The sequence below is a fragment of the Amblyomma americanum genome, chromosome 11, assembly GCF_052857255.1.
Source record: "Amblyomma americanum isolate KBUSLIRL-KWMA chromosome 11, ASM5285725v1, whole genome shotgun sequence".
NCBI lineage: Eukaryota > Metazoa > Arthropoda > Arachnida > Ixodida > Ixodidae > Amblyomma > Amblyomma americanum.
In genome coordinates this window covers 54,697,122-54,723,249 of record NC_135507.1, presented here as the reverse complement: position 1 = coordinate 54,723,249, position 26,128 = coordinate 54,697,122, and the positions used below count along the sequence as shown (strand labels likewise).

The window sequence follows — 26,128 nt, the reverse complement described above, 5'->3', positions numbered from 1 at the left end:
TTTGAACTTCCACAACTTTGTACAAAGTGAACACAAAATGATGAAACAAGTCTCATTGCAAACCTTAGGCTTCCAGGGACATGCTTACATAAGTTTTAACTATTGCTGTGAAGCAGTTCTTTTTCTATTGTTTTCATAACAACCAGACACAATAATTAATATGAAATCTTATCTATCCACCAGAGAGTAAATCTGACTGCATATTTGAAATCAGCATGCAAAACTACATAATTCTGGAAAGTCTCAGATTGGTAGCTCTAAAAGTAAAAATTTTTTGCTCAAGACCAGGCTCCCCCCTTAAAAATTACGGAACATCAAATTAGTACAGTGCCAAAATAAAAATAGACAAAACCGATGTTACATGTAAAAAAAAAATCTTCAGAATAAATCACTAGGAAGGAAAACCAAAATGACATGACAATACCGTAGACCACTGCAAAAAATACAGCAGTATCCACTGAAATCACAGGATTTACATAACAGGTGGTAAATCGTGTATACAACGTCGTAAGACCTCTAATTGGTGTATCGCAGCATCTTTTTTATTTAATATTTAGTTTTTGCCCAGCTAACACTTGGAGGTAGCCTGTTAAAGTAAAAGGGAATGTAATAATCTCTTACTCACTTTCCAGATCTTGTACACCATCGGGGAATACAAAAAGGTTCCTTCGGTCGAAGAGACCGTGTGGGTCACTGAACCAAAAATGTTTCAGGACAATCGTTTCCATCAAAAGGCGATCAATATCAGGTAGCGAAAATACCTTAAAGACATCTGAATTGCAATGAAGGCCTAAATCATAGCCGAAATTTTTTAACAAAGATTGCAGGTGAGAGTTGATCCTGTACTTGCAACTAACTGCGCAGTGACCATAAATCGTTACGCCATAACGCAGCATGCTATAACCAAGAGCGTTTACAATAACTTTGCATACTGAAAGCGGCATGGAGTACCTGATGTTGTAAAGCACACAGGAGACGGTTGGTTCGGAGCTTTTTACAGACGTGGGATAAGTGATCATTCCATGAAAGAGCACTGTCAAAGTATACTCCTAGGTACTTCACTGTAGTTGTATAGCTCAGGGGAACACATTGACATTGAGAGCAATCAGATCCATGCAAGAACAGCTGATGGTTTAAATCTACCTTCTTCATCGGGCTGTGAAAGAACCAGCCCATAGCAATAGTTGCTGCAGTTTGAAGGGAAGAAACTGAGTCAGAGTAGTTCGGCTACTGGGATGCGAGGACAGTATCGCCAGCGTACTGATACAGGCCTACAGGCAGAGCGTTTGAAAGGTCATTTACGTAGACGTTAGGGGGAGACACGGGGGTTTGCGCCTGAAAAATGACACAAAAAAATCGACTTCTCAAAGTATTTTTTTTCCAAATCTAGACGTTCTCAAGAACCCATACATAAAATATTACAGCTCTCTATGAAGTATTTATCGACTTATTGCTCTTCAAAGTCATCTGTGTGGCAGTTTTTCTCGCGAGAACAACTCAAAAAATGGTCAAATTCAAATGCGTACCGCGCAAGAACCGTGCGACAGAGCGCAACCATTTTGGTCTTGTTTGAAACGCGAAGCTCTCAGCTATCAGTTTTCGGTAGAAAACAGTCTGTGCATCTGGCGACAGCGGCGCAACAAGACAGTAAAAAATAAAAAATACTCGAACCGCATTGGCGTTTTCGTGTCACGTGTCCTGAATCGCGCCTCCCTATTGGATGTTGAGAAATCGTAAGCTAAAAAGATACAAGAAAACAGCATCGCGTCCGCCATTTTGGATAGAGCTTTTTCGAACGCGCTACAATGGCTGGTGGTAAAAGGAAGTTCCGTACTGCCCATGCATTTGGAAAAAAGAAAAAAACGACCGCAATCACGGCCGCCATGGTCACAGTCACGCGAAATGTCGCCAGATGCACCAACATCGGAGACCGCCGACACTACGAGCCCTGCCGCGGCGGCGTTGGAAGATGCTGCAACAACCGAAGGAGCCAGGAAAGCCGTCCGTGTAGACACACCGTTTCTGACCGACACCGATAGAACGGAGCTAGAGCGTCGCGCGACGGAGGCACGGCATGAACTTTCGTCAGTTTCAGCCACTCGGTGAAAGCGATCTCTCTTGGGAGCAACGATCGACGATGCGCCCACTTCGGGAACACCGTTCACGGTGCTAGCCCTAACATCCGTGAATGAGCTGCTCGAGTGTGTGAAGTGCCAAGTGTGCGGCGGTTCCGTGAACATTGCAAAAGGTGAGCAGGAATTTAGGATTGCTGTGAAGCACTCGTTCAATTGTGAAGTTGCAGGCAGGTAAAAACTACTTGGAGCTCGCCCAGAGTAGGCACGAACGCAACCTGGAAGCCCTTCAAAGTCAACATTCTCGCCGCGCGTGCGGCTGCAAGCACCGGAAACGGGCAGGCCGCACTGAACGACATTTTCGCCACACTCAACATTTCCCAGCGGGGTATGCACTGCAAAACATACCAAGGTTACTTGAAGGACAAGCTGAACCCTGCTGCTCTAAACGCTGCTGCACAAGTGATGAGTGACTGCGCTGGTGCAGTGAAGCTTGCCCACCAGAACCTAAACTTCGATCAGCCAGAAAACATAGCTGTCGTTCCATGGAACGTGGCTCACACGGGGCCATTCATCGTGTATGTGCGTTGGAACAGTAATAGAACTCTTCACGGGCTGTGTTCTCGATCTTGTTGTTTTGTCTAATTTCTGCCTGGGATGCCATTGTGGTCCGAAGGAAGACGATCCCGAATTTGAAGCATGGCAAGCGGAACACATATGCCAGAAGAACATATCGAGCAAGCCAGGTGAAATGGAAATTGAAGCAGCCAGGATTCTTTTCAGCCGCTCACTTGAAAAGCATGGGCTGCGCTATGTCACCATGCTCTGTGATGGCGACAGCCACGCCTTCAATAGTCTACAAGAGGCGAAGGTATACGGATATGTGCAGATATGGAAAGAAGACTGCACCAACCATGTCCGCAAGAGAATGGGGACAGCACTTCATAACCTAGCGCATAAAAAAAAAGGAGAAAATGGACCAAGCCTCAGCGGTAAAAGGAAAGCTGATTGGTGAGCTCATTACAAAGCTCACCATGTATCATGGATGGGCTTTGAAAACACACTAGGGTGATATCGAGAAGATGCACAATGCTGTGCTTGCCACTAACCACCATGTTACATCAACGGATGCCGAGCCAAACCATGGTCTCTACCCTCAAGGCCAGGAATCCTGATGCAAGTACAACCAGGCTTTGGCAAAGAATGAGCCACCCCCAAAGCATCGCTATAACTTGCCAAAGTACGTCGCAGATGCTCTGAAACCTGTTTTTGTCTGCCTCTCCTATAGGAAGCTGCTTGAGCGCTGCCAACGGGGAAAAATGCAGAACTCAAATCAGAGTCTTCATTCTGTCATTTGGTCCCTGGTGCCCAAGACCAAACACGCCTCTTTGTTTGCAGTGCAGTCAGCTGTTGCCGAAGCAGTAACAAGATTCAATGCCGGTAAGGAGTATGCCACCAAAGCTATTTTGCAGCAGTTGAGCGTAAATCATGGCAGTGCAGCTATTGAAGGGTCAGCTGAGAAGGATCGGCGCCGGCTTGCAACATACGATGCAAAGCATCTACAAGCAGAAAGGTTCCGCAGCGCTATGAAAAAGCGCACAACTGAAAGAGACTCTGACTACATGCCTGGTGCATTCTAGGGATGAACCCTTGCAGATTCATGGCTGTTATTGGCCATAATAAAGTGTTACTGGGTTCTCAAACTTCTTTTCTTAATTTCTCAAAACAGATTTTTTCGCTACACCGACAGCCCTTGCCCATGATATCTTGAGATCTACTGGTCCGATTTGCATGATTTTTGTTGCATTTGAAAGCTTATGAGATGCTTTGTGCAACCATATTAAAACAGATACATATTTCTGTGCATACCGTATTTATTCGAATCTAGGCCGATAGTTTTTTCAAAAAAACGAGATGTAGAACTCTTATGTCGGCTTAGATTGGAGGATTTCGTTTCGAGGTTTCGTATTCGTAAAATACGAATAAATGTAGCACGCAGGTGGCGCCCCCACAAAACGCCAACGAAAGACAGCACTGTAGCCGTTGCTATCCGTAGCCGATACTGATCAAAGCACACATGAGCACTGGCTGCCATTTTGGCCTTGTTCTGTTCTCGTGCGGTGGCGTGAGCACATTCGCAGCAGTGAAGTTTTCGTGCGTAGTTTTTATCACCAACACCATGGCACCAAACAGGCGGTGCCATTATAGTGCCGCCTTCAAGCGGAAAGTTATAGTCGCTGCAGAGCAGTCGTCAAAATCTTCAAGCCGGGCGGGACTTCGGCGTGGATGAGAAGAATGTTTGCCGTTGGAGGGGGCAGCGTAACGAAATTTTTGCTTGCGCGGCAACGAGAACGGCTTTCACGGGCCCCAAGAAAGGCCGCCATCCAGAAGTGGAGGTAGCTCTGGCCGAGTTTGTGGAGACGCAGAGGTCAGCGGCACTTCCAGTGACCACGGAAGTGCTGCAAGCCAAAGCAAGAGAGCTGGCGAGAGAGCGAGGCGTCCCCCGGGAACTGTTCAAAGCCAGCCGGGGCTGGTTGCAGAAGTTCATGAAGCGCTTTGGCTTCAGCCTCCGACGTCGCACGTCCATTTGTCAAAAGCTGCCGGGCGACTTCGAAGAGAAGCTGATCTCATTTCAGCGATTCGTAATAAGGAAGAGGATGGAGCACGGCTATGCCATAGGACAAATGGGAAACGCTGACCAGACGCCGGTATGGTTTGACATGCCAGTGGCGTGCACCGTGAACGAAAAAGGTGCCAAGGAAGTGAAAGTGCGCTCGGCCGGATACGAAAAGCAGCGCATGACTGTAATGCTGGCCTGCACGGCGGATGGCCACAAGCTGCCGGCGTATATAATTTTTAAGAGGAAGACTCTACCAGCTCGGGAAGTGTTTCCAAGAAATGTGATCGTCCGCGCCAACGAAAATGGATGGATGGCGAGCGATATGGTTGAGCAGTGGATCAGAATGGTTTGGCAGCGGCGTCCAGGGGCCCTCTTGGCCTAACGTTCCCTCCTCGTCCTGGACTCTTACCGTGGACACCTCACTGACGGCGTAAAAGCTGCGCTTTCCGAAGCCGGTACCGACGTCGCCATCATACCCGGCGGCATGACAGGCCAGCTGCAGCCTCTTGATGTGTGCCTCAATAAGCCTTTCAAGGATCGGCTGCGCAAGTACTACGTGGACTGGCTTAGTGAAGAGCGGCGCGAGCTTACACCAACAGGCCGAATAAAGCGCGCCTCACTGGGAGTTGTAGCCACTTGGATAGCTGCAGCCTGGGATGACATCCCAGAAAGCTTGGTTGCACGCTCATTCCGCAAGTGCTGCATCTCTAATGCACTTGATGGCAGTGAAGATAGTGCACTGTTCGAGGAGGCCAGCGATAAAGAAGTCAGCGATGATGATGATGACGAATGAGCGGGGGCTGATCCCGGGCTGGCGTTGCATATGTCTCCTCGCCCAACGCCGCCTCTCCTCCTCCTCTTCTCTCAAAGCTCCTTTGGCAGCTTTTTTTTTTCAACGGTCCCTCTCGGGGCCATCAATCACGCTTCGGCAGAGCATGCAGGCACGATGCTTCCCGCTGTGTCTCACTCGAGTTCCTCTCTCTACACCAAGTCGCCTATGCGCAGACACATGGTGCAGTCGTTTCGCGCCACGCACTTTCACGTGCGCGGCAACGTAAGAACAGTCGTGTCGCGTCATAAAAATAATTGTGATAATGAGGTATAAACAGTGTTGTTTTTTCGGCCGGCCTACAATCGAGGTAAGTCTTTTTTTTTCTGTGGCCTTCAACTTTCGGGTCTCGGCTTAGAATCGTGGCCGGCCTAGATTCGAGTAAATACGGTAAGTATAAATTACAATCAATTTACTTGGTTCTAGAAAATTGCATTTTCAGACTGAAATTTCTAAAGGCTGCAACTTTTTTGGTAATTCATTTAAAATTATGCCTGCAGTATGGCTGCGTTCCCTGGTCCTTCTAGAGCATGCACATGTAAAATACAGGCCAGTATTTCCGCTGCAAGTTGCCATTATTTTGGGCAAGGTCGCCCAACATGACACTTGAAATATCTTGACATCTATATAACCTAGGTAAAATCTAATTGCATATTTGTTATAAGCAGAAGAAACTACATCAGGTGTAAAAATTTCAACTTCATAACTTAAGAAATAAGAAAAAAATGGCAAACTGCAGTGTCTCCCCTTAAATAACAGGGGACTAATACAGTGAAATCTCGTTGATACGATTCGGCTAAATACGTTTTTCGGCATAATACGTTTTTTTTTTTTTTCGTTCCCGGCCGATGCCCTATAGAGGTAAATGCATTTTTGTACGGCTAATACGATCGTATTTCCACGTCGGTTTGGATAATACGATCCCGGAAACGTCTTCTGTTTGATGATGACATCAGAACCAGTCCTTTGCAGCCCGAGAAAAGTCTCAGCATAAAAGGTGAGACGTGTCAAGGCGGAAAAAAAAAGCAAAGAAAGAGTCACCGTATTGTTGTGCTGCAACGCTGATGGAACCGAGAAGCTCAGGCCTACTGTCATTGGCAAATACTGGAAGCCACGCTGCTTTTCGCGTAACCGACGCCTTCCTGTCATTTACAAAGCGAATAAGAAGGCATGGATGACCGGAGCCCTTTTCACAGAGTTCCTCACCCTTGTGGATGCCCGGATGCGTGCCACGAACCGTAGAATTCTTCCATTTCTCGACAATTGTGCCGCGCACCCTGTCGATACTTCGTGGCTGCAAAACGTAAAAGTAATTTTCCTGCCGCCCAACTGCACCAGCCACTTGCAGCCCCTAGATGCAGGAATCATTAGAAACGTGAAATTTCACTTTAGGAGCTTGTTGGTCAGACGCTTTTTGGCCAAGATTGATCGGAAAGATGCCAGCTTGAAGGTGGATCTTCTTGATGCCATCCATTTTCTGACGATGTCATGGGATCGCGTCAAACCCGACACCCTCGCCAACTGTTTCAAGAAGTGTGGCTTTTTTTGTGCACCTGGCGATACTGAGGAAAATGGAGATGACGGCGCAGAGATTGACATCCCGGACTGGGGTAACCTCAATGTTGACGCGTCTCCGGAAGAGTTTGTATCGGCGGACGACCAACTGGCGACATGTGAATTGCGCACCGTCCAAGACATCATTGCAGATGTTACCGCTGAAGAGGAGAGCGACGACGATGACAACCAAAACGCCGGAGATTGCAGCAGCGATCGTCGGCCATTAAATACTGACGGTGCACTCGAAGCTTTGGACGGGCTTCGTGGCTTTGTCGCGTCTGCGGAGCTCAGTGAGGAAACTGCTACTCGTTTTTACGAGTTCCAAAAAAGCTTGCTGCAGGACCTTGAAAAGCAAAAAGTGCAGTGCAAAGTGACGGATTATTTTATGTATTATTCGCGATCTTTTGGAGTCCGTTTTGGATAATATGATTTTTGGATAATACGTTTTTATTTTCGGTGCCCGTGAGAATCGTATCAACGAGATTACACTGTAGAAAATTTAGGAACGCCAGCTTTTATTAGCAAAGAAGCGCTGTTTACCCCCTTAATCGAGATGTATTGTGTTCTGTGCTGTAAAGAAATTTCCAAAAGGGAAAGAAACAGTCCACGGAAGCCTGACCTACAGAGTTTACGCAATAACACACTATGACACACGGTGTCAAAAGCCTTGCTGACATCTAGAAACAGTGCACACACTACTTGGTTATGTTCAAAAGATCGATTTAACATGTCAGAAGAGTCCTCCAAAAGCATTTCCATCCCCTTGCCTTGTAGAAAACCATACCGACGCGGTGACAGGATTTTGTGCTCATCTAAAAAACTTGTAAATGTAACCAGCAGATGTTTTTCTAATATTTCAGTCAAACAGGGCAAGACTGAAATAGGACGATAATTTTCATACCTATGATGTGCACCACCTTTGTGAATTTGGGTAATTATAGCCGCTTTCATGTTCGCCGGGATCATGCCACTTGAGATCAGGGTTGCCGTTGGTGGCTACTTTGCGCCAAATTGGCTACTTTTCGACCCCGTCTGGCGATGAAAATTTCACGTTGGCTCCTTGGCTACTTTCTGGCTACTTTGAACTTCTATTTTGGCGCATTCACTAGCCATTTTTTTTGCAATTGCATATACAATAGCAAGCAAGAACAAAGAAGAACAATTATTTTTAAAGCTTTGCTCTCCTCATGGCTGTTCCGGTCGCCTTGACGCGCGCGCGCCATAGCGCGCGCTTCCTGTACGCATATATTCTCTCCGCCGGCGGTGCGCACATAGAGACCAACTAGCAGACGCGGGTGCGCAGACGCACGGACTCTGGGTGATGGGCGCACGTCGAAGCAAAGCCCGTGAGGACGTTGCGCGCCATCTGGAGAAAATAACGCTAATTCTAGCGCACGGCGAAGCAAAGGCCGCAAGGACGCTGCGCTCCATTTGGAGAAAATAACACTAATCTAGAGTACTTTCTCCGTTAGGGTCATGCATCCGAAACCATGCGTTTAGGTGCAGCCGTGTGCACGGCATGACACCAGAGAGGAACGAGCAGTACAGGTGAAATAACACTTGTGTACCCCAAGGCGACAAAGCTTCTGTTTTTGTGCCTTCGGCTTGCCGACACCGGCGTCTACCATGGGAAAAGACGCAAGAGCAAAGCGCACGTTTCGAGAAGAATGGAGAAAGGACAAGAAACTGAGCGGTAAGCAAAACGGAAACTATTCTTTAGGCGTTTAGTCGCATGCCGCTTAGTATCTAATATGCATATTACCATGCGTTACAGGATGGATTTCGTCACGTGACGGCGGAACGACTGCTCACTGCAAGTACTGCAATTGCAACATTCGACCCCACTACAGTGATCTGTTGAAGCACGCAGAAACCAAAAAGCACCGCGAGTGCGCAGTAATCCCAAGTTCGCAACAAAAACTGCCGCAGCTTCTAGCGTCTTCGAGTCGAACGTACTATGAAAAGGCTCGCCGAGAGTTAAGGATCGCCTTGTACACTGCAGTGCACACTTCCATAAATGCTGTCGACGAACTTGGTGAGATTCTGCATTCCGAATTCAATGATTTTGATCTGCACAGAACGAAGTGCACGGCTATAATTACGAATGTTCTCTTCCCGTACTTCACGGAAAACATGGACAAACAACTGAACGGCTCCAGCTATTCTCTAATGGTGGATGAATCAACCGATGTATCCACGACAAAGCAACTTTGCATGGTTGTGCGGTTTCTGAGTTTAGAAGAAAACAGGATTGCAACCACCCTTCTTGATCTCGTAGAGCTGTCTGATGGAACGGCAGAAACGCTTCACGACACGGTATTGAAGACGTTGGACAAGCACGGCCTATCGATCAAGAACTGTCTCGGACTCTGCACCGATGGTGCAAATGCCATGTGCGGCAAACACAATTCTCTGTTCAGTCGTCTTAGTGAGGACAACAAAGACTTGATTCTGATCAAATGCTCTTGCCACAGCCTGGACCTTGTGGCATCCAAGTCGATGGAGGCGATTCCTTCTGCGGTTGAGCACTTAGTGCGAGAAACCTACAACTACTTTGCACACAGCAGCTGCCGGCAAGATGCTTATAAGAGACTGTATGCCAGTATGACAGTGGAAGATGAAAGTGCAAATCCACCGCCCAAGATTCTGTCGCTTTCGCAGACGAGATGGCTTGCTATTGCAGACTCTATAGAAAGAATTTTGGCGCAGTACCAGTCTCTCGAAGAGTTTTTTGAGAAAGCAGAAGATCGCAGCTACAACGTGCGCATTTTACGAGAGATGTATCGAGACAGAAAAAATTATGTTTACCTCGTGTTTCTTGCCTCAGTTCTCCGTAACGTTAGGCAAGTGAACAAAATGTTCCAAACAAACACAACTGACCCACTGGTTGTCTTCCAAGAGCTAGAAAATTTGTATTTGGAAATTCTTAGGCGGATTTTGAATCCATCAGTTTTGAGGCACAACACAACGGCAAGTCTGCTGTCGCTAGACCTGGCAAAAATGAAGTCGATTTTCCTGCAACCAGAGGTAGCAGACCTAGGTGACGTCTTCAGAGAGAAGATTTCACTAGTCCCTATTGAAGACCAACGGGCCGTGAGGGAGCGCTGTTTCCAATTCTTGAGGCAAATGGCGATGGGACTGCAGCAGCGACTTCCAAATGCCTCCTCTGCACTTCGAAGACTGTGTGCCATAAATCCCGATGGCATAGAAAGTGCTAAGAGCCGTGAATGCATAATGAAGCTACCGCTGCATTTTTTTGGATGTTCCTCAATCGAACTGGAGTCTGAAATACGCCAGCTGCAGAGTGTTAGCGGTGCACTTGATCGCGCATCATGTTTGACTTTCTGGCACGCAGCGGCATCGTACAAGGACCCTTGCGGCGAATGCCCTTTTCAACACCTGGCGCAAGGAGCACTGAAAATTTTGACCCTTCCAATTTCTAACGCTGATGCAGAGCGCGTGTTCTCTTGCGTGAACTTGACGAAAACAGAGATCCGTAACAAAATGAAGCTGGACTTGCTCATGGCGATTCTGCGAATCAAATTTGGGCTACGACTTCAAGAAAAAACAGCATCATCGTTTGACGTTCCTGCTGAGTTGTTGAATAGAATGTGCCAAAATTACTCCGGCATGAACACTATCTACTCTAGATAAACTACGCGGACTGAACTTTTATTTATTTGCAACGTACCTGATGCTTGAAGGCCAAGCAAGAGAACCAAATTTCCTTGCTCTTTATTTACTCTGTGTTCTTGTGTTGATTCAAAATGATATTATTTATTGTTCATTAATAAAAGTTGCTTATAATAATGGTACTTTTCTACTTGGCTACAAATTTGGCGCCAAGACCAGGTGGCGTGGCTACTTTTGGCTACTTTTAGCCTCAGTTCTGGCTCTTTTTGAAAAATTCCCAATGGCAACCCTGCTTGAGATAATGCTGTTGAACAGCGGTATCAACACGCCTTTAATTATATCGAACAAGGTTCGCAGATCACCAACTGAAATGCTATCTATTCCCACAGATGTATTGCGCAAAAATAATTGAACATGGCTCAAGAACACAGTGAACACTTGCCATGTCATACGGATGTCAAACTGATACGAGGTCACAAGACAAGGAACAAGACGACATGATGAAATATGATTAAATGGCAGCGGTCCTAGCTGAGAGCTCCGTCTCGCACCACTGCCCTCTTCTTCTCCGCAACAATAAGAAAGCTTTGCAAGTTCATTTTATGAGGCATATGTGTTAGTTTGAGCACAATTTGACTGTTAACAAAAATGTTTGCTTGGAGTATAAAGCAAGGAATACTGTGTACAAGTTAAAGGCACACTGAGGACAAATATAATTTGGGCTGTATCAATAGGGTATGGCATTGTAATCTCAAAAAGACCACTTTCTTTAAGAAATGAGGTGTTATAAAATAGAAAAGGCCAGCAAACGAGATACAGGCTTCGCCATCACCATCACATTTTGCAAGTAAAACATGTTCACCGACACCAATTTTCGGTCCACCAAAGTAATGTTGGCAGACAAGTATATACAGGTAAGCATGAACAAGCAGCCTATAAAAGTGAGGTAAATAAAGGGTCAATAGTTGCTAGCATAAATAAAAAGGAACAAGAAAAGCAACAAACACTTAATATTGTACAAGGGTCATGAACAGACTAAAACATTTTCCATTCACATGCAGGTGATGGCGCCTACCCATTGCAGCCACGGCTCATTACGCCTATCCCCGGGCATCACGCACATGGCGATCCAGCAGTCAGATTCAATAGTGCTCATTCTGCGCTCAGGTCTGTTGTTGAGTGGACAATTGGCGTCCTAAAGAGTCGGTTCAGCTTCTTCAGAGGTACCGAGCACTGCACTATGGACCGGAGGACGCTGCGAAGATTGTTGCAGCCTGTGCAGTGTTGCACAATGTGTGCATTTATGCCCTGCAGCCTTATCTCGACACCTACGACAGTGACGATCCTGATAGGGACAGAGACCAGTGTGAAGAAGAATAGGAAATCCCCGCACTGTACCGGATAGGCAGGAGCAAGCGTGAGCAGCTGCTGCAGGTATTCACTCACAGGCACCACCGGTAGACATCCTGTCTGCTCCATTAGGTGCCTCACCAGCACCAGCCACGTTGTCAGCACCGCCAGCAACGTCCACGTCGTCAGCACCGCCAGCCACATCGCCAGCACCTTCAGCCAAGTCAACAGCACCATAAGGCACGTCACTTACATCTGCCACCAGTTTTTGCAGTGCTGCATACAATGTTTCATGCAGTAGCAAATATGTTGCTGCTTTCAGTTTTGTGTTCATGTGTACAGTGAAAACGCAATTGCAACATTTTTTTCCCCCATGTGTGTGCCATGGCGCAGGTTCCATGACATGGTGCTTTGCTGCATCTGTACGCCTCCCGAACATTTTTTTTCCCTTGGCATTTTTTCCTGAAACAGGAAATCCGTGCTTCTTGCTCTACATCAGTATCAACTAGATGTGATCTGAACACAGTGCTGAAGTGATTGTCAGCATGTTGCTGACAAAATACATGCCGAAGAAACACATTCCTTCGATTCGTCGTGGTGACAGGGTCGACCCTCGGACAAAATGCACTTTCTCCGAATTAGTAGCCAGAGGAATGCAGACTCCCACGAGAGCTTTCCGCACCTGGACATGCCAGAGAGACCACGCCGACTCCCCCCCCCACTTCGAAGGGAGAGGAGAAGACATGTGACCGAAGGGAGAAAAAAGGACAGACGGGACAGACAGCTAGGGGAATCGACACCGAGTGGACGCATCTGCAACAGCTCAGTTCGCACAGGCGCGATCTTCATTGAAAGCGTGGACTGAGATTTTTCTAAATTTCCTTACAGCGACCTCAATAAATTAGTTTTCCAATATCCAGAGTGCCAGCTAACATGACGCAGTTGACAGGATCTCAGTCAAACGCAATCTCTGAACACGCAACGGCCGCACAGCGAACCCCGTCGACGGACTCCGACTCAACGATCGTCTACTCGCCGCTGTCCTCGGTAGACCGCAATCTCCTGGGCACCGTTACGAAGAAACAGCTTGTGGACGAACTGAAATGCCGTGAACTACCGTGCTCCAGAGGAAAGGACGAGCTGATCTCACGAATCCTCGAAGACAACATTCGTCAACGAGCCTCCGACGAGATGGACCCGCCAACGATAAGCCAGGCTGCCAACGAAGACGGCAGGCAGGCGTACCTGGAGGCGCTGTCCACAGTCAAGGAGCTCCGTGCCGAGGTAAAGATCGTCCGAGCGCAGCTCGCTCAGGCTACCACGTCCATCGCACCTGGAGTGCACGGCAACGTCAGCCCAGTTGTCCCAACGCCGATGGAAAACGTCACGAGTTCCGGACGAAGCCCCATGCAATTTTCAGCTACTGCTGACGAAACGATAGCTGGAACAACGGATGGCTCGCCAACGGCAAGTGACAGTCGCGCACGCTACGACTCGGGGCTGAACGAGAGTGCCCACATACCGCCGCCTTGCGCCGCCAGTGATGGGACACCGAGCATGGCAGCAATCCTGGGAATGATCGCCACCACGCATGCGCAGCTAGCCACTGCGTTGACGAGGAACCCCGCAGCCACGGCACCGGTGCAGGTTCACTCAACGAGCGACACGTCATCCGCCATACCGCTTTATGACGGAACTCCGAGGCAGAGTGTGCACGGCTGGATCTCCCAGGTTGAACGCATCGCAGCACTGGCGCACTGGATGGAGTCGTTAACGCTGGCCAGCGCAGCGACATGTCTAACAGGAGCCGCAAAGAACTGGAACAGCTCCTATGGAACGAGGTGCGACACCTGGCCCGAGTGGAAAGAAGCCCTCACCTCCTGTTTCAAACGAAAGCTCTCGATGCAAGATTTTCTTGACCTCCAGGCCAAACGACGCCTTGAAGCCTCCGAGTCGATCGTGGAGTACATGTACTCAAAGAACGCAGTACTTGACAAGGCGCCGTACCCACTGGCTACAGAGGAAAGGATCTCCCTCATCCTGAGTGGTATAGACGACGACACCTGGGCGAATCCACTTGCGGCGCAGTGTTGCACCATGGTGACATAGCTGATCGACCGTGCAGCTCAACTTGACTCGCGACGCCGCATAATAACCCTGGACACCCGCGACACCAAGGATGAACTTTCGACGAGATGAGGCCAAGCTAGGCGGGTCAACGAGACGGTCAACGCTCATCAGAACAACAGAGGGCACGAGTACTCACGACCTTTGCAGCAAAGATACGGCACAGCACGGGCGTGCTTCAACTGCGGCGACACTGGCCACCTGTCCCGCGAGTGCAGCCAGCCAAAGACCGCAGCCACCATCAGGGCGGAGCAACGACGATTCGGCAGCGGCAACAACGCCAACAGAGATGGGCCACCCATCAGGCAAGCGAATTGCTTTCTGCACTCTACCGGCGGCCCGCTGCCAATCGTTACCGGCCACGTAAATAACGGACCACTCAAGATCTGTATCGACAGTGGAGCCAACGTGTCAATATTAAGCAAAGATGCCCTGAGCCCAGACATTCGCATGCACTCCCGATTGCCTTCGGAGGAAATTCAGGTCTTGGAACCGCTGCATAAGACCCACGCGCGCGGCAAAGCTGCATGTTGAAGTTGGAGCGACGAAAGTGTGCCTTCAAGACGTCGTCGTAACGCCGCTACCAAAATCAATCGATCTTATTCTCGGATCGGATTGGCGCCGCGCTGCCAACATCGACGTGACTTTTCACCCGACTAACGACGCGACTCTCGAGCAAGTCACCAGTATCGTCAACGCACCATCGAGCTCGCGGGGGAAGACTTCAAACTCAACAAAACATACGGGAGAGGCTTTAGTGGCTTCGTTTTGCCGTCAGGCTAATGATCCTGCTCCCGATGACAGCGGCTTTGTGCAGTTGAGTGCGAAGGATCTTTGCCCCGATGACAACTTCACGACACTTGTAGAAGACGCGGTGTCGAAAATGACTTTATCCTTGATGAGTTGGCGTCATCTTACCGAAACGCTTGCACCTGAGGACAGGCGCAACATTTGGGAGGGTCGTGTCAGCATGTTGCTGACGAAATACATGCCGAAGATACACATTCCTTCGATTCGTCGCGGTGACAGCGTCGACCCTCGGACAAAACGCACTTCCAGAGGAATGCAGACTCCCACGAGAGCTCACCGCACCTGGACATGCCAGAGAGACCCCGCCGACTCCCCCCGCCCCCCCGCTTCGAAGGAAGAGAAGACACGTGACCGAAGGGAGAAAAAAGGACAGACGGGACAGACAGCTAGGGGAATCGACACCGAGTGGACGCATCAGCAACAGCTCAGTTCGTACAGGCGCGATCTTCATCAAAAGCGTGGACTGAGATCTTTCTAAATTTTCTTACAGCGACCTCAACAAATTAGTTTTCCAATATCCATTGAGTGCCAGCTAACATGATGCTGAAGGAATTGCAGTACACGGTGTACTTCTTTAAACTAGTGGGGGTTGATGGCATGCGAGGTTTCCAGCAACTGGGGTTCTACACTGACATTGTAGACTGACATAGCACAGCACGTTTAGCATTGGCCTCCACAAAAATGTGGCCGCAGCTTCAATCTGCAACCTAGTGATGCTCAGCAGCTGGAACAACAGAGGCTACTTCCAAGCTGCAAGCTCTACGTGTGGATTGTGCAGTGATGTGTGGTGGTGCAGTGTTGTGAAAAAATCGGCTTTGTGCATACTGTATCTGTGTGCCATGTGCACCATTTCAGTTGCCATTGAAGAATGGACAATGCATGATATGCACCTTGGTCTTGTGCTCTTTATGTGAAAAGTGGCACTACTCAGTGCAGTGTGAGAGTGTGTATGCAGCATGCCAAGAGAAGAACCATCACTTTAAGCACCTAGCCATGAAAGAATATCGATTCTTTCCCTTCAGTCTCAAGCTTCACTGTCATGGTGGAGTTACAAGTTTTCTCATTCGGGACAAAACCCACTGGTGAGCACTGTATTAGTGCTATTTTGCCATTGGCAGTTCAGCGGGCCATGAGTTGTGCGGTCACAATTTGTAATGCTGAATTCTTTTGATTGCCTTAATCGCATTAACATTTCATGTTTTGTGCACAGTTTTGTGCATCGTGGGTGACTTCTTTTCTTTGCTGCCTTGGCATGGATTGAGCGCAACTTCCACTTCATTGAATTGATTGGTGAGAGTGCACACGCGGCCTGCAAAGATAACGTAATATGCAAAGATAACGTAATAGGCCTATGAGGAAGGCTATGAGGCCGCCTGTGCACAGGTGGCAGTGCTTGGGGGGTGGTGGCTGGTGATGTTGAGGTGCTGGTGTGGGCCTCTGCATGAGTGTTATTGCAGTGTGCTGTGAACATGTTTCTGAAATACTGGAGTAATTACTCATTACCGTTCACCTAAGTGCAGCCTTATGGTTACAAAGGAAAGCCACACAGTTCATTACAAAATTATTGTGCTCTGGGTATTGAACCTGGGACCACCCCCTGTCCAGTGCAGTTGGTGTGCTAAGCAAACCAGGATATCTAACAGATGGTATGCAGAGAGCAAATCGATCAGCAACTCGAAGTGGGAATTGTGCACGTTCAATTAGTTTAGGAGACACTTTGTACTGAATGCCTATGAGCTGAAATGTGGACATTTCACATGCAGCGAATTTATGGCATGTATACTGTTATTTTCAATCTTTCACTTTACTTCATTGTGTTCCATCTTTAGGACACATACTTAACTGTTTAGCTCCGGTACTGCTCGCTGAAGTGTGTCTACCAAGCACATCGCAACTTGGCCACTAATTCATAATGGTAATGCTGTGGTGGCAAAAGCACAATTGTCGTCCTGAAGGAGCCATATTCCTTCAGAGTAAATCCGCTGCTACGAGGAACAACTGGTGCAGCGATTATTATTTGCTGGAACAACGGTTTAATTCGATGCGTCACCTTGCTTTCAAGTACCAACTAAATGAGGCATGCAACGCTGCTGTGAAGTGGTGTATGTCACAAACCTGGATTCATGTAATCATGCTCGTCGGGTGCAGCCATTGTTGCTGGTGCTGGCCTGGCTGCCTGGAAGTGCAGGAGATGAATTACATTACCTCATGCATCATGTTTCAGTTGCAGCACGTTGCCTACTGAGGCTTTCAGCAGTTTGTTGCCATGTCAATTTGTGCAGGAATCCTTTGACATTGAAGGTACAATTTTTTTTTGTAAACCTGTGTGCAGCGCTGTTTATACGGCATGCTAATAAAGTTTCGTTGCTTCTTGTGAGCAGAGCAGCGGCAGCGTCACGAAGAACGCTTCACGCAGTTACCGCTAAACTACCTTCACTATTCTTGCGAATATTAGCACCACGTTGAGAACCAATGCCAGAGCCATATATTCCTACGCTGGCCAACGCATATGTATGCACTGATACGCTGAGACCGCAACGCATTGCACTGTTTCGCTCAGTGGCTGTAATACGGGACGCGTACGCACCTACGCGCCGCAAATGCTCGGCTTCAGGCACGCTTTAGGGCATCAGTGTTTTTTGAACTTGGCGCCAAGTAGCAGACAACAGTATGTATCGTTTTCATATTTTTTTCCTTCTTTTCCAATTTCGTCACCCCATTTTGCGTTGACGCATCTTGGCACCACACCGATGTATGCGTCTCGGGTACGCCCCGCCATGGGCGGATCGGCGAATATCGAGAATAGACCTCCAGGTTAGCAAAGGCAGCTCCACATCCATTATCTTCATCACATGGCCATAGACAAAATCCGAGGAGAGACAGTCATGACAACAAGTCATTGGACCTGTTTCCGGTGTCTTACCAAGACCTTTTTTGATGCGAAAGCATTAGATGGCTTTGTCCCAACTTTCAGGTCAGTAAAACTTTCTCCGCACGATTAAGTCGTTCTGTGAAGATAAACGTGCAAAATTTTGTTTGTGTTAGTGTGTGACGAGATCTCGCTGTGGGGAAAATTTGGTCAATGTGCCGCAATTAATTCATTAAATGTAAAAATTACATTTCAACGAGACAGAAGCCATGGACGTCGACATAGCTTCTCCGCACGATTGTGTCGTTCTATAAAGATATATATGTAAAATTTTGATTGTGTTAGTGCGTGATGAGATATTGCTGTGGGAAAAATTTGGTTGATGAATTGCAATTAGCTAATTAAGCACAAAAATTACACTTTGACGTCCCAATAGCTCCATGTTTATGTCCCGTGTTTCATGTCAGAAAAACTTTCTCCGCACGATTACATCGTTCTGTGAAAATAAATTTGCAATAGTTTGATTGTGTGAGACAGTGCGTAATGAGATCTTGCTGTGGAAAACGTTTGGTTGATGAATTGTAATTACTTAATTATTTACACTTTAACAACACAATAGCCACGGGCGTCGACATAGCACCTGGAAGTCAAAACAGCCACGGACGTTAACATAGCATCTGGATGTCACAAGCAAAATAAATAAAGTAAAAAAGCTGCAATAAAAGAATAAATTAAGAATAACTAATAAAAAATTTAAAAATAAATATATATATATAGTTCCCGTACTGGTGTCGTGGAAAAAAAAAACGCGTTCTAGAAAGTTCCATGCTTTCACACTCGTCCGCATAAGCAGACTGAAGTGCCCTGGTAATTTTTGAAAGGCAAACAGTGAGAACGCACATGGAAAGTGGCAAGGAGAAACGCTTTCAACTGCAGAAAGGACAGTGGCAACACAGCCACTCAACACGCAACAAGAAACTGAAGAACCGCAGCAGACATATAAGAGTCTATGTGAAGCTCGGTCCTCTTTCACAATTTCTCAAAGGAGATAGCGGAACCCTTTCCAGTCACCACATCGTCAACCACTCATCATCAGTGGCTCATCTGAAACAATGGTCAAGCATCATCCTTCAACGGTGTATGGTGCAGTGCAGTCACCAGGGACATCTCTAACCCAGGGTTCAGTGAAAATTCCTGTGCAGTGTGGTTCTCATGAAACTATAGATGTCCCAGAGTCTTCGACTGCAAGTCAGGTACCAAGATCCAGGAGAGCACGACCTCTGCCAAGACAGCGTCAGCCACGCCGTCAACAATCCCCAGAACACGACGTCATCCCCACTGGCTAACAGATTATGTTCTACAAGTGTGTTATGGTGTGAGGAAACTGAGTACAGTGCTAAGTGGTGTTTCGTTGCCTTTGACATTTGGGTGTCCTTGTCTGCAGGGTTCAGTCCTTGTGCAATGAAACTGTCCTTTATTTTACTTGAAGAACTTTGTTGTTTTTGAATGGTCCATATTGCATAAAATGTATGAACGAAATGGCTAATTATTGTTTTGCATACACTGGGAGTAGTCACATCAAAGACAACAAAAGATGAACTAAACTTTTTGTGTATGTGTGTATTGATGTTTAGAGGTATATGTGGCCATTCCTTTTTCGCATACTAACTATGGTGCAAGAACACAAAAATTTTGAACTACAGTCATGTTTCAGGAGACGGAACCTGGAAACAAGTGTTCTACAGAGTTCCACGGATTTTTAAGGAAAATCCTTCCCTGTCATCAGATTGTGCTGTTTGATGCGTGCTGTTCACATAAAAGACTACTGTTAACAGCTGAGACAATAAGCATAAATATAGTAGCCAAACAGTAATTCCCAAGTATGTGATGTTAGTCATAAGATAACCCCAAAAGGTTATACTGATACTATAGAACGTGACAGCTATACAGCTCTGCATACACACCAACACCTGAGGGTCCTCCCCAAACATCATATCAAATAATAATCACATTACCTCTATGTCATGTATCCCAATTGCATTCAGCTATCTATATCAGCATCAGGTATGCACCAAGCAGAGGCACTCTCGAAATCAAACAATAAAAGGAGGGAGTGGGAGTATGGAAGTGAAGGACAACATTTTTACTGTCAGTGAACTATGCTTCTCTTGGCACTCGCCACTCTAGGCAAGTGTTTTGTGTCACATGTGTGCAGTTTTTTCTTTATATATATGGTATTTCTGTCGTGTGTAATGTCTCTCTGTGGTATGGATTCTTTAGCGGTATGTAAATGTCACGCAGAGAGTTACACCTTTAGTTTACTGATCTCCTATGAACAGTGCTCTCCCCAAGAGAGGGAATGTTATAGCTTCCTGCTGGCGACGCTATGAATTCTGGCTATGAATAGAAGGTGTCCCTCAGCGTGAAATCTGAAGAATAACAGCCAGGGAACGCCAGCGAGGTTCGCCAGAGCCTTTCAGCAGTGGTCTCCAGAGGAATGGCGGGAATTGATTTTCTCGGGTGAGTGCACATTCTGCACGCGCTGGGACCAGCAGCAATATGTGTGGCGTCCGCTCGGCGGCAGGTATGACCTGTCATTCTTACACCTAACGAAAAATGTGGGTAAAGTTGCAGTAACTTATAAGTGCTAAACAAATGAAGAATGGTTATATCTGCACGTCAGTGGCTGGGTATAAAAACCCAGCCCGCAATAAAGCGTTCATTCTTGTTGAGTCATGCCAGACTGATGTCAGTGTGTCTCAGCTTGGGTGCGACATAGCATAATCCACATTTTTGTTTTCACAACATTTAACGCATTAAGTATCTGAAAAGAAAAGTAGCATTTGGAAGAACACAGCTGCCATGGCAGTACTCACAGAAGGCAGTCGCTCGCTTGCCGCTATGTTCTTCCCGCCAAATGCGGTCGCACCATGGAGGAAAGTCTCTCGCAGATGCACACAGATTAAATGCGCAAAGACGTAAACTGAGGCACCTTTACGACACTGCACCAAAACCAAGGTCGTGACACGACCGAAACATACGCAGTAGCACGTGGGGCAAACAAACACCGCGGACCACCTTAGTCTTACTTCGGATGGATGGAGGATGAATACGGCTGAACCCTTTAAATCGGGCTGTGGCTAAAGCCACCTAGCCATGTCTTGTGAAATTTTACTCCTGTCTTGCTTTTAGCCACCAATTGTATAACCTTCGCTTGGTTACTTCTACCCGCTTAAAATCTACTTTCCCTTCACTGTCCTTAAACCCCAATGCCTTGGGTAAATCAGCCCCACTGCTTTCCACTGTAGGGTGAAGCCCTTTACAGAAAAGTATCAAGTGCTCAGCCGTTTCCTCCTCCTTTCTGCACGCAATGCACAACGTGTCTATCTCGTGGTACCTGACTCAATATGTCTTAGTCTGCAAAACTCCAGTCCTGACCTCAAATAACAAAGAGCTTCCCCTACAATTATCACAGATATTTTCTTTGGCAATTTCCTGTTTAAAGGTCCGGTATGTTCCCAGTGCCGATTTCGTCAGCATCCCTGTTTTCCACAGAGCTCTCCCTGTTTCTTAACCTTTTTCTTAACCGATAGTTGCTGATTTGCCCCCTTACTGCTGTCCAGATATTTGCTTGCCAATTTTCTAGTTCGCTTTCTCCATTTCGTGTCAACATTCTTTATATACAGGTATCTGAAAACTTTCCTAGCCCACTGCTTTCACCCATTTTTCTCAATCGTTCCTCAAATGCTACCTTACTGCTAGCCTCTCTGCTATCGAAAGACGCCCATCCCATATCACCCTGTACCCCCTGATTTGGTGTATTGCCATGTGCTCCTAAACCTAGCCTCCCTACTCCCCGTTGTTTAATTTCTAACCTTGCTTGAACATCTGGTCTCATGCACAGGACCGCATTACCGAGTCAGGCTAGGGACCATCGCCCCTTTCCAGATCCCTCTTACCACCTCATACCTATTGTAATTCCCCAGTGCCCTATTTTTCATGACAGCTGCATTCCTACTAGCTTTATTCATTACATATTTTTCATGCTCTATCAGACACTGAGCGCTTATTTATCCATACCCCAAGATACTTGTACTCATCCACTACCTCTAGCATGAACTCCTGTATTCTATGCTCGCCGCCCTCTTCATTAAATATCATGACTGCAGATTTTTCCTTACTATACTTGAAACCTAATCTATCTCCCTCTGTACTGCATATGTCTAACAACTTCTGCAGGTCTTCCTTGTTGTCAGCCATTATCACTATATCGTCCGCGTATATTAGTCCCGGCAATGACTGTTTGTTTAATCCATTCCCCTTGCTTGAAAAAAGAAAGGTAGAAGCCTAGTCCGCTCCCCTCTAGCTTGGTCTCCAGCCCTCGCAGGTACAACATGAACATCAAAGGGGACAGAGGACATCCTTGCCTAAGCCCCCGCTGTAACTCTACAGGCCCTGATACATTTTTTTCCCATTTTATGAGCACTCTGTTACCTTTATATATATCTTTTAAAACATTAATTACTCCATCTTCCACATCCAATGTGCCCAGTATGTCCCACAAATACTCCTGAGTAACGTTGTCATAGGCTCCCCTAATATCCAGAAATGCTAGCCATAGGGGCCTGTGTTCCTTTTCAGCAATCTCTATACACTGTGTCAATGAAAATAGATTGTCCTCCAACCTCCTTTGTTCCGGAACCCATTCTGTAGTTCCCCTAGCACCCCCTCGTTCTCCACCCAAGCCTCAAGTCTATCCTTTATAATCTGCATCACCACCCTCCAAGCCACAGATGTCACTGTTATGGGACGATTGTTACTTATGTCTGCTTTGTCCCCCTTTCCCTCATATATCATGTTCATTCTACTTAATTACCATTCATCGGGGACTTTGTCATCCACTATCATTTTGTTCACTACCTGTATTAATGTTTGCTTGGATTTTGGTCCTAGCTTCTTTATCAACATAATCGGGATACCATCTGGTCCTGTTGATGTGCCACTAGGAACCTTCTTCTCTGCCCTTTCCCACTCTCCTTGCTCAAGTGGAGCTATTGCTGTAACCGGTCTATGCTCCTTCGATACGTTATGTACAACATTCCTTTCTGTAAATTTTTCTGTCATCTTTGTTCCTATGTGTTATATTGGTTCATCCCCTTCTAGTTGAATACCCTCATTTGTAAATAAACCTTTGTTCTAGCCTAGTCTTATTACTCATTGCATTTAGATGTTTCCAGAATTTTTGGGCTGCTTTTCTATCCTTTTTATTTACTTTTGACATCCATTGGGCACCCTTTCTTCTAATTTTCTCATTAATCAAATAGGATGCTTCCCTTGTACACTTAATGCAGGTACCCCATTTTCTGTCTACTTCAAATTTTGGCTCCCCCCTCTTCTTGGAATATGTGTTCCCTGGACGCTTCCTGACGTTTCTCTATCGCCCTCTTGACCTCCTCATCCCACCAACTCTTGGGTTTGCGTCTTTTCCCTTTTAGCTTTACTCGCACCTTAGCTAGCTCTAGCTCCAGTAATCGAGTTAATTTGGTATAAGTCCATTCTGTTTCACTATCCCCAAAAATTACTTTCTCGGTTTGTTTGGCTGCTGCTTCCGATTGCTTTTCTGAGTAAAAATTCCCCCCTGATTGTTCATCTCACTTCAGTCCTACATTGCTTTTTCTTCTGAAGCTCAACTTGATGCACTTGTGGTCACTACCTAGACTTCTGGAGCCATGTTCATCTATGCTCATTACCCCTAATCTATTATATATCCTCTGTGACATTAGTGCATAATCTATCGTCGAGTACAGACTCCCCGCCTCCCTTGTTATGAGCCCTTCACGCTTCTCGGTACTGTTGCATACAACTAAATCATGCCTGTCACATGTGTCCTGCAGCATGCTTCCTGTCGAATCCGTGTACCCATCCAGGTCTTCTATATGTGCATTCATGTCGCCTAATATAATTATCTCTTCCTGTCCTCCTAGCTCATCAATGTCGCTTGCAATACATTCTAACATATTCCTGTTTTCCTCTTTGGCATTAGCCCCTGTCCACAGGTATACAAAGCCAAGGAGTGTTTGCTCCCCTGCCACTTTTCCTTTTAGCCATAAATGTTCCTTGCATCCCAGTATAACCCTTAGAAAATTCATACTTTTATGAATGAATGCCCCAATTCCACCCCCCTTTCTGTTGCCCTCTGTTCTTTTGCAATATTCGGATGCGTAGTTTGGGTTGCAGGGTGGTTGCTCCATGTCTCTAAGATGCGTTTCCACTAAACCATATACCATTAATTCCTCCTGCCCTAACTGTTCTTCTATTTCCTCCCATTTCAGTCTTTTCCTGCCACCTTGCATGCTAATGAAACCTATACCTGAATTAACTTGGCCCTGGCACTTGCGTCTATTTCTTCCCCTATGGTTCCATCGTCCCTTTGATCTTAATTCTTCCTAATCTACACTGGTTCCCTTAGAGCTCTGGGTCCCCGCAAAAAAGCTGTTTCCTGGCGACCTATCCTACTACCCACCCTCTTGCCAGTGGCACCACCATAGTGAATGCCATCCTGTGTAAAAGGGTGGGGCCTGACCTTGTACACTACCCTGTTGACTTCCATCACCCTGTATCTTTGTCGTCAACTCAATAACCTAATTACACGGTTAGCCTCAATGACCCTCCTTTCCGTTTCGCCAGCCTGCCTCTGGACCTCTGGGATTGTGCATATGGTCACATGCACACTCAGAGGCCTTTCTAAGCCTACACATCCCCACTTCCAACTGCTTCTCGAGATTCTGGCTCCTCCCCTGCAGCACATCATTGAGACCAGCATGGATAACGACAAGGTGTTCGCCATCCATGCTGCCCCCCCCCCCCCCCCCCCTCCACCTACCGGGCTTTGTGCATTGCATCCACCATGCACTTCCCCGACTGAGCCTCCACCTGCACCCGCCTGTCCGCCTTCACTGCCGTCTTGAACGCCTCCCTCAACCCTCGCTACGTTCGAGTCCCCGACCACCAGAACCCTCCTGCGCCCTAACTGTTCGCTTCCTAACTGCGACTGTTGGCCTCCGGATCGCTCTAGCTGTCTCTCCTGCCGCCGTACGCTATTGTCGCGAGTCTCCATGGACGTTTTTACCTCTTTCACCTCTTTCTCACTCAAAGCTTGTTGCGCTACAGCACTGTAGGATCGACGAACCTCGTCCCCCACCTGACACTGCTCCGCACCGGGGTGCCTTGCCGGCCGCGACCTGAGCGCTTCTACCTGCTTTTCTAGCTGGGTCCGCTTTTCCCGCTCCTCCTTCATCTCGCCCACAATTCGCTCCAACAGGGCGGCATTATCCTCCTTTTTTTTAAGCGACTCGGCGACCTGAGTTTCCAGCTTAATCCGTGCCTCTCGTTCTAGCTTCAGGTCCCCACTGAGTTCATTAAACCTAGCTTCCCATTCCCCTTTCAACGTCTGAGCGGAGTCCTCAAACCGCATGCATATCTTGCACGCGAAGCTAGCCTCATCTGCCTCGGCTAAGCTCCTGAACTCAGTCTCATCTAAACAGCACCAACGGGCGCACTCCTGGCACTGCACAAACTCCCCGTCCACCTTAACTTTCCTAGCTTGCCGACCCATCGTCCGGCCGACAACGCCTTGTAAAAGCCCGCCAAAATTCCTATGCAGAAAGCCTTCGCCACTACGCAACATAAAAGCCATTCTCACACACCTCTGCTGGCCTTCCTACCTTTACCTCGGTCTAAAACTACCGCCCGACAGCATGTATACAAGCGCAAATACCAAAAGCACTTGCATCGGACGTAGTCGCTGGAGCTCCCAGAAAAGCGTCCACCACCGACGGCCATCGCGAACCATAACCATCGCTATTGCCTCGCCAACGCCTCCTTTATAAAACTTTATAAAACTTTAAACTTTGTAAAACTTTAATTTTTATAAAACTTTTTAGTTTTATAAAGAAGGCTCTGGCCTCGCGCTCGTGGAATCGTGGTTACAACAAAGAAAAAGAAAAAGCGAGAGTAGTGGTCTCGATGGCGATTAGGCCTACCTTGATTAGGCAGCCAGCAGCGACAGAGAACCATAGAACGCAAATCTTAGGTAGATTTCGGTTTCGTCCTGCGCTGCGTTTCCACTTAAGCCAAGTTTTTTTTTTTTTTTGCAGTTTTCCATTATTCGCTCAGCCAGCTTTAGCAACGCTACTGTGACGAAGAATTTAGTCTTCGAGAGTGGACTTACGGTGGCTAAATGAGTAGTGGACCTCTGAATC

At 47.1% G+C, this 26,128-nt stretch overlaps 1 protein-coding gene and 1 pseudogene across 3 annotated transcripts in view; one reads left to right on the top strand and one right to left on the bottom strand.

Moving 5' to 3' along the window:
* The window catches only part of LOC144111257 (uncharacterized), a 168,328-nt gene extending 145,750 nt beyond the window's left edge, over positions 1–22,578 (bottom strand). For 2 of the 3 annotated variants that reach the window (XM_077644486.1, XM_077644487.1), the window contains exons 1-3: positions 20,744–22,578; positions 17,114–17,174; positions 12,158–12,274 (exon numbers count right to left, since the gene is read on the bottom strand). In XM_077644486.1, coding sequence (XP_077500612.1) covers positions 12,158–12,274; positions 17,114–17,150 — 154 coding nt within the window. In that variant the 5' untranslated portion in view covers positions 17,151–17,174; positions 20,744–22,578. Of the gene's footprint in view, positions 1–12,157; positions 12,275–17,113; positions 18,541–20,743 lie in introns of those variants that run through there. The other variant, XM_077644488.1, reaches the window with a different exon arrangement.
* Positions 962–3,905, top strand: LOC144110329 (uncharacterized; annotated as a pseudogene).
* Positions 22,579–26,128: the final 3,550 nt, after the last annotated feature.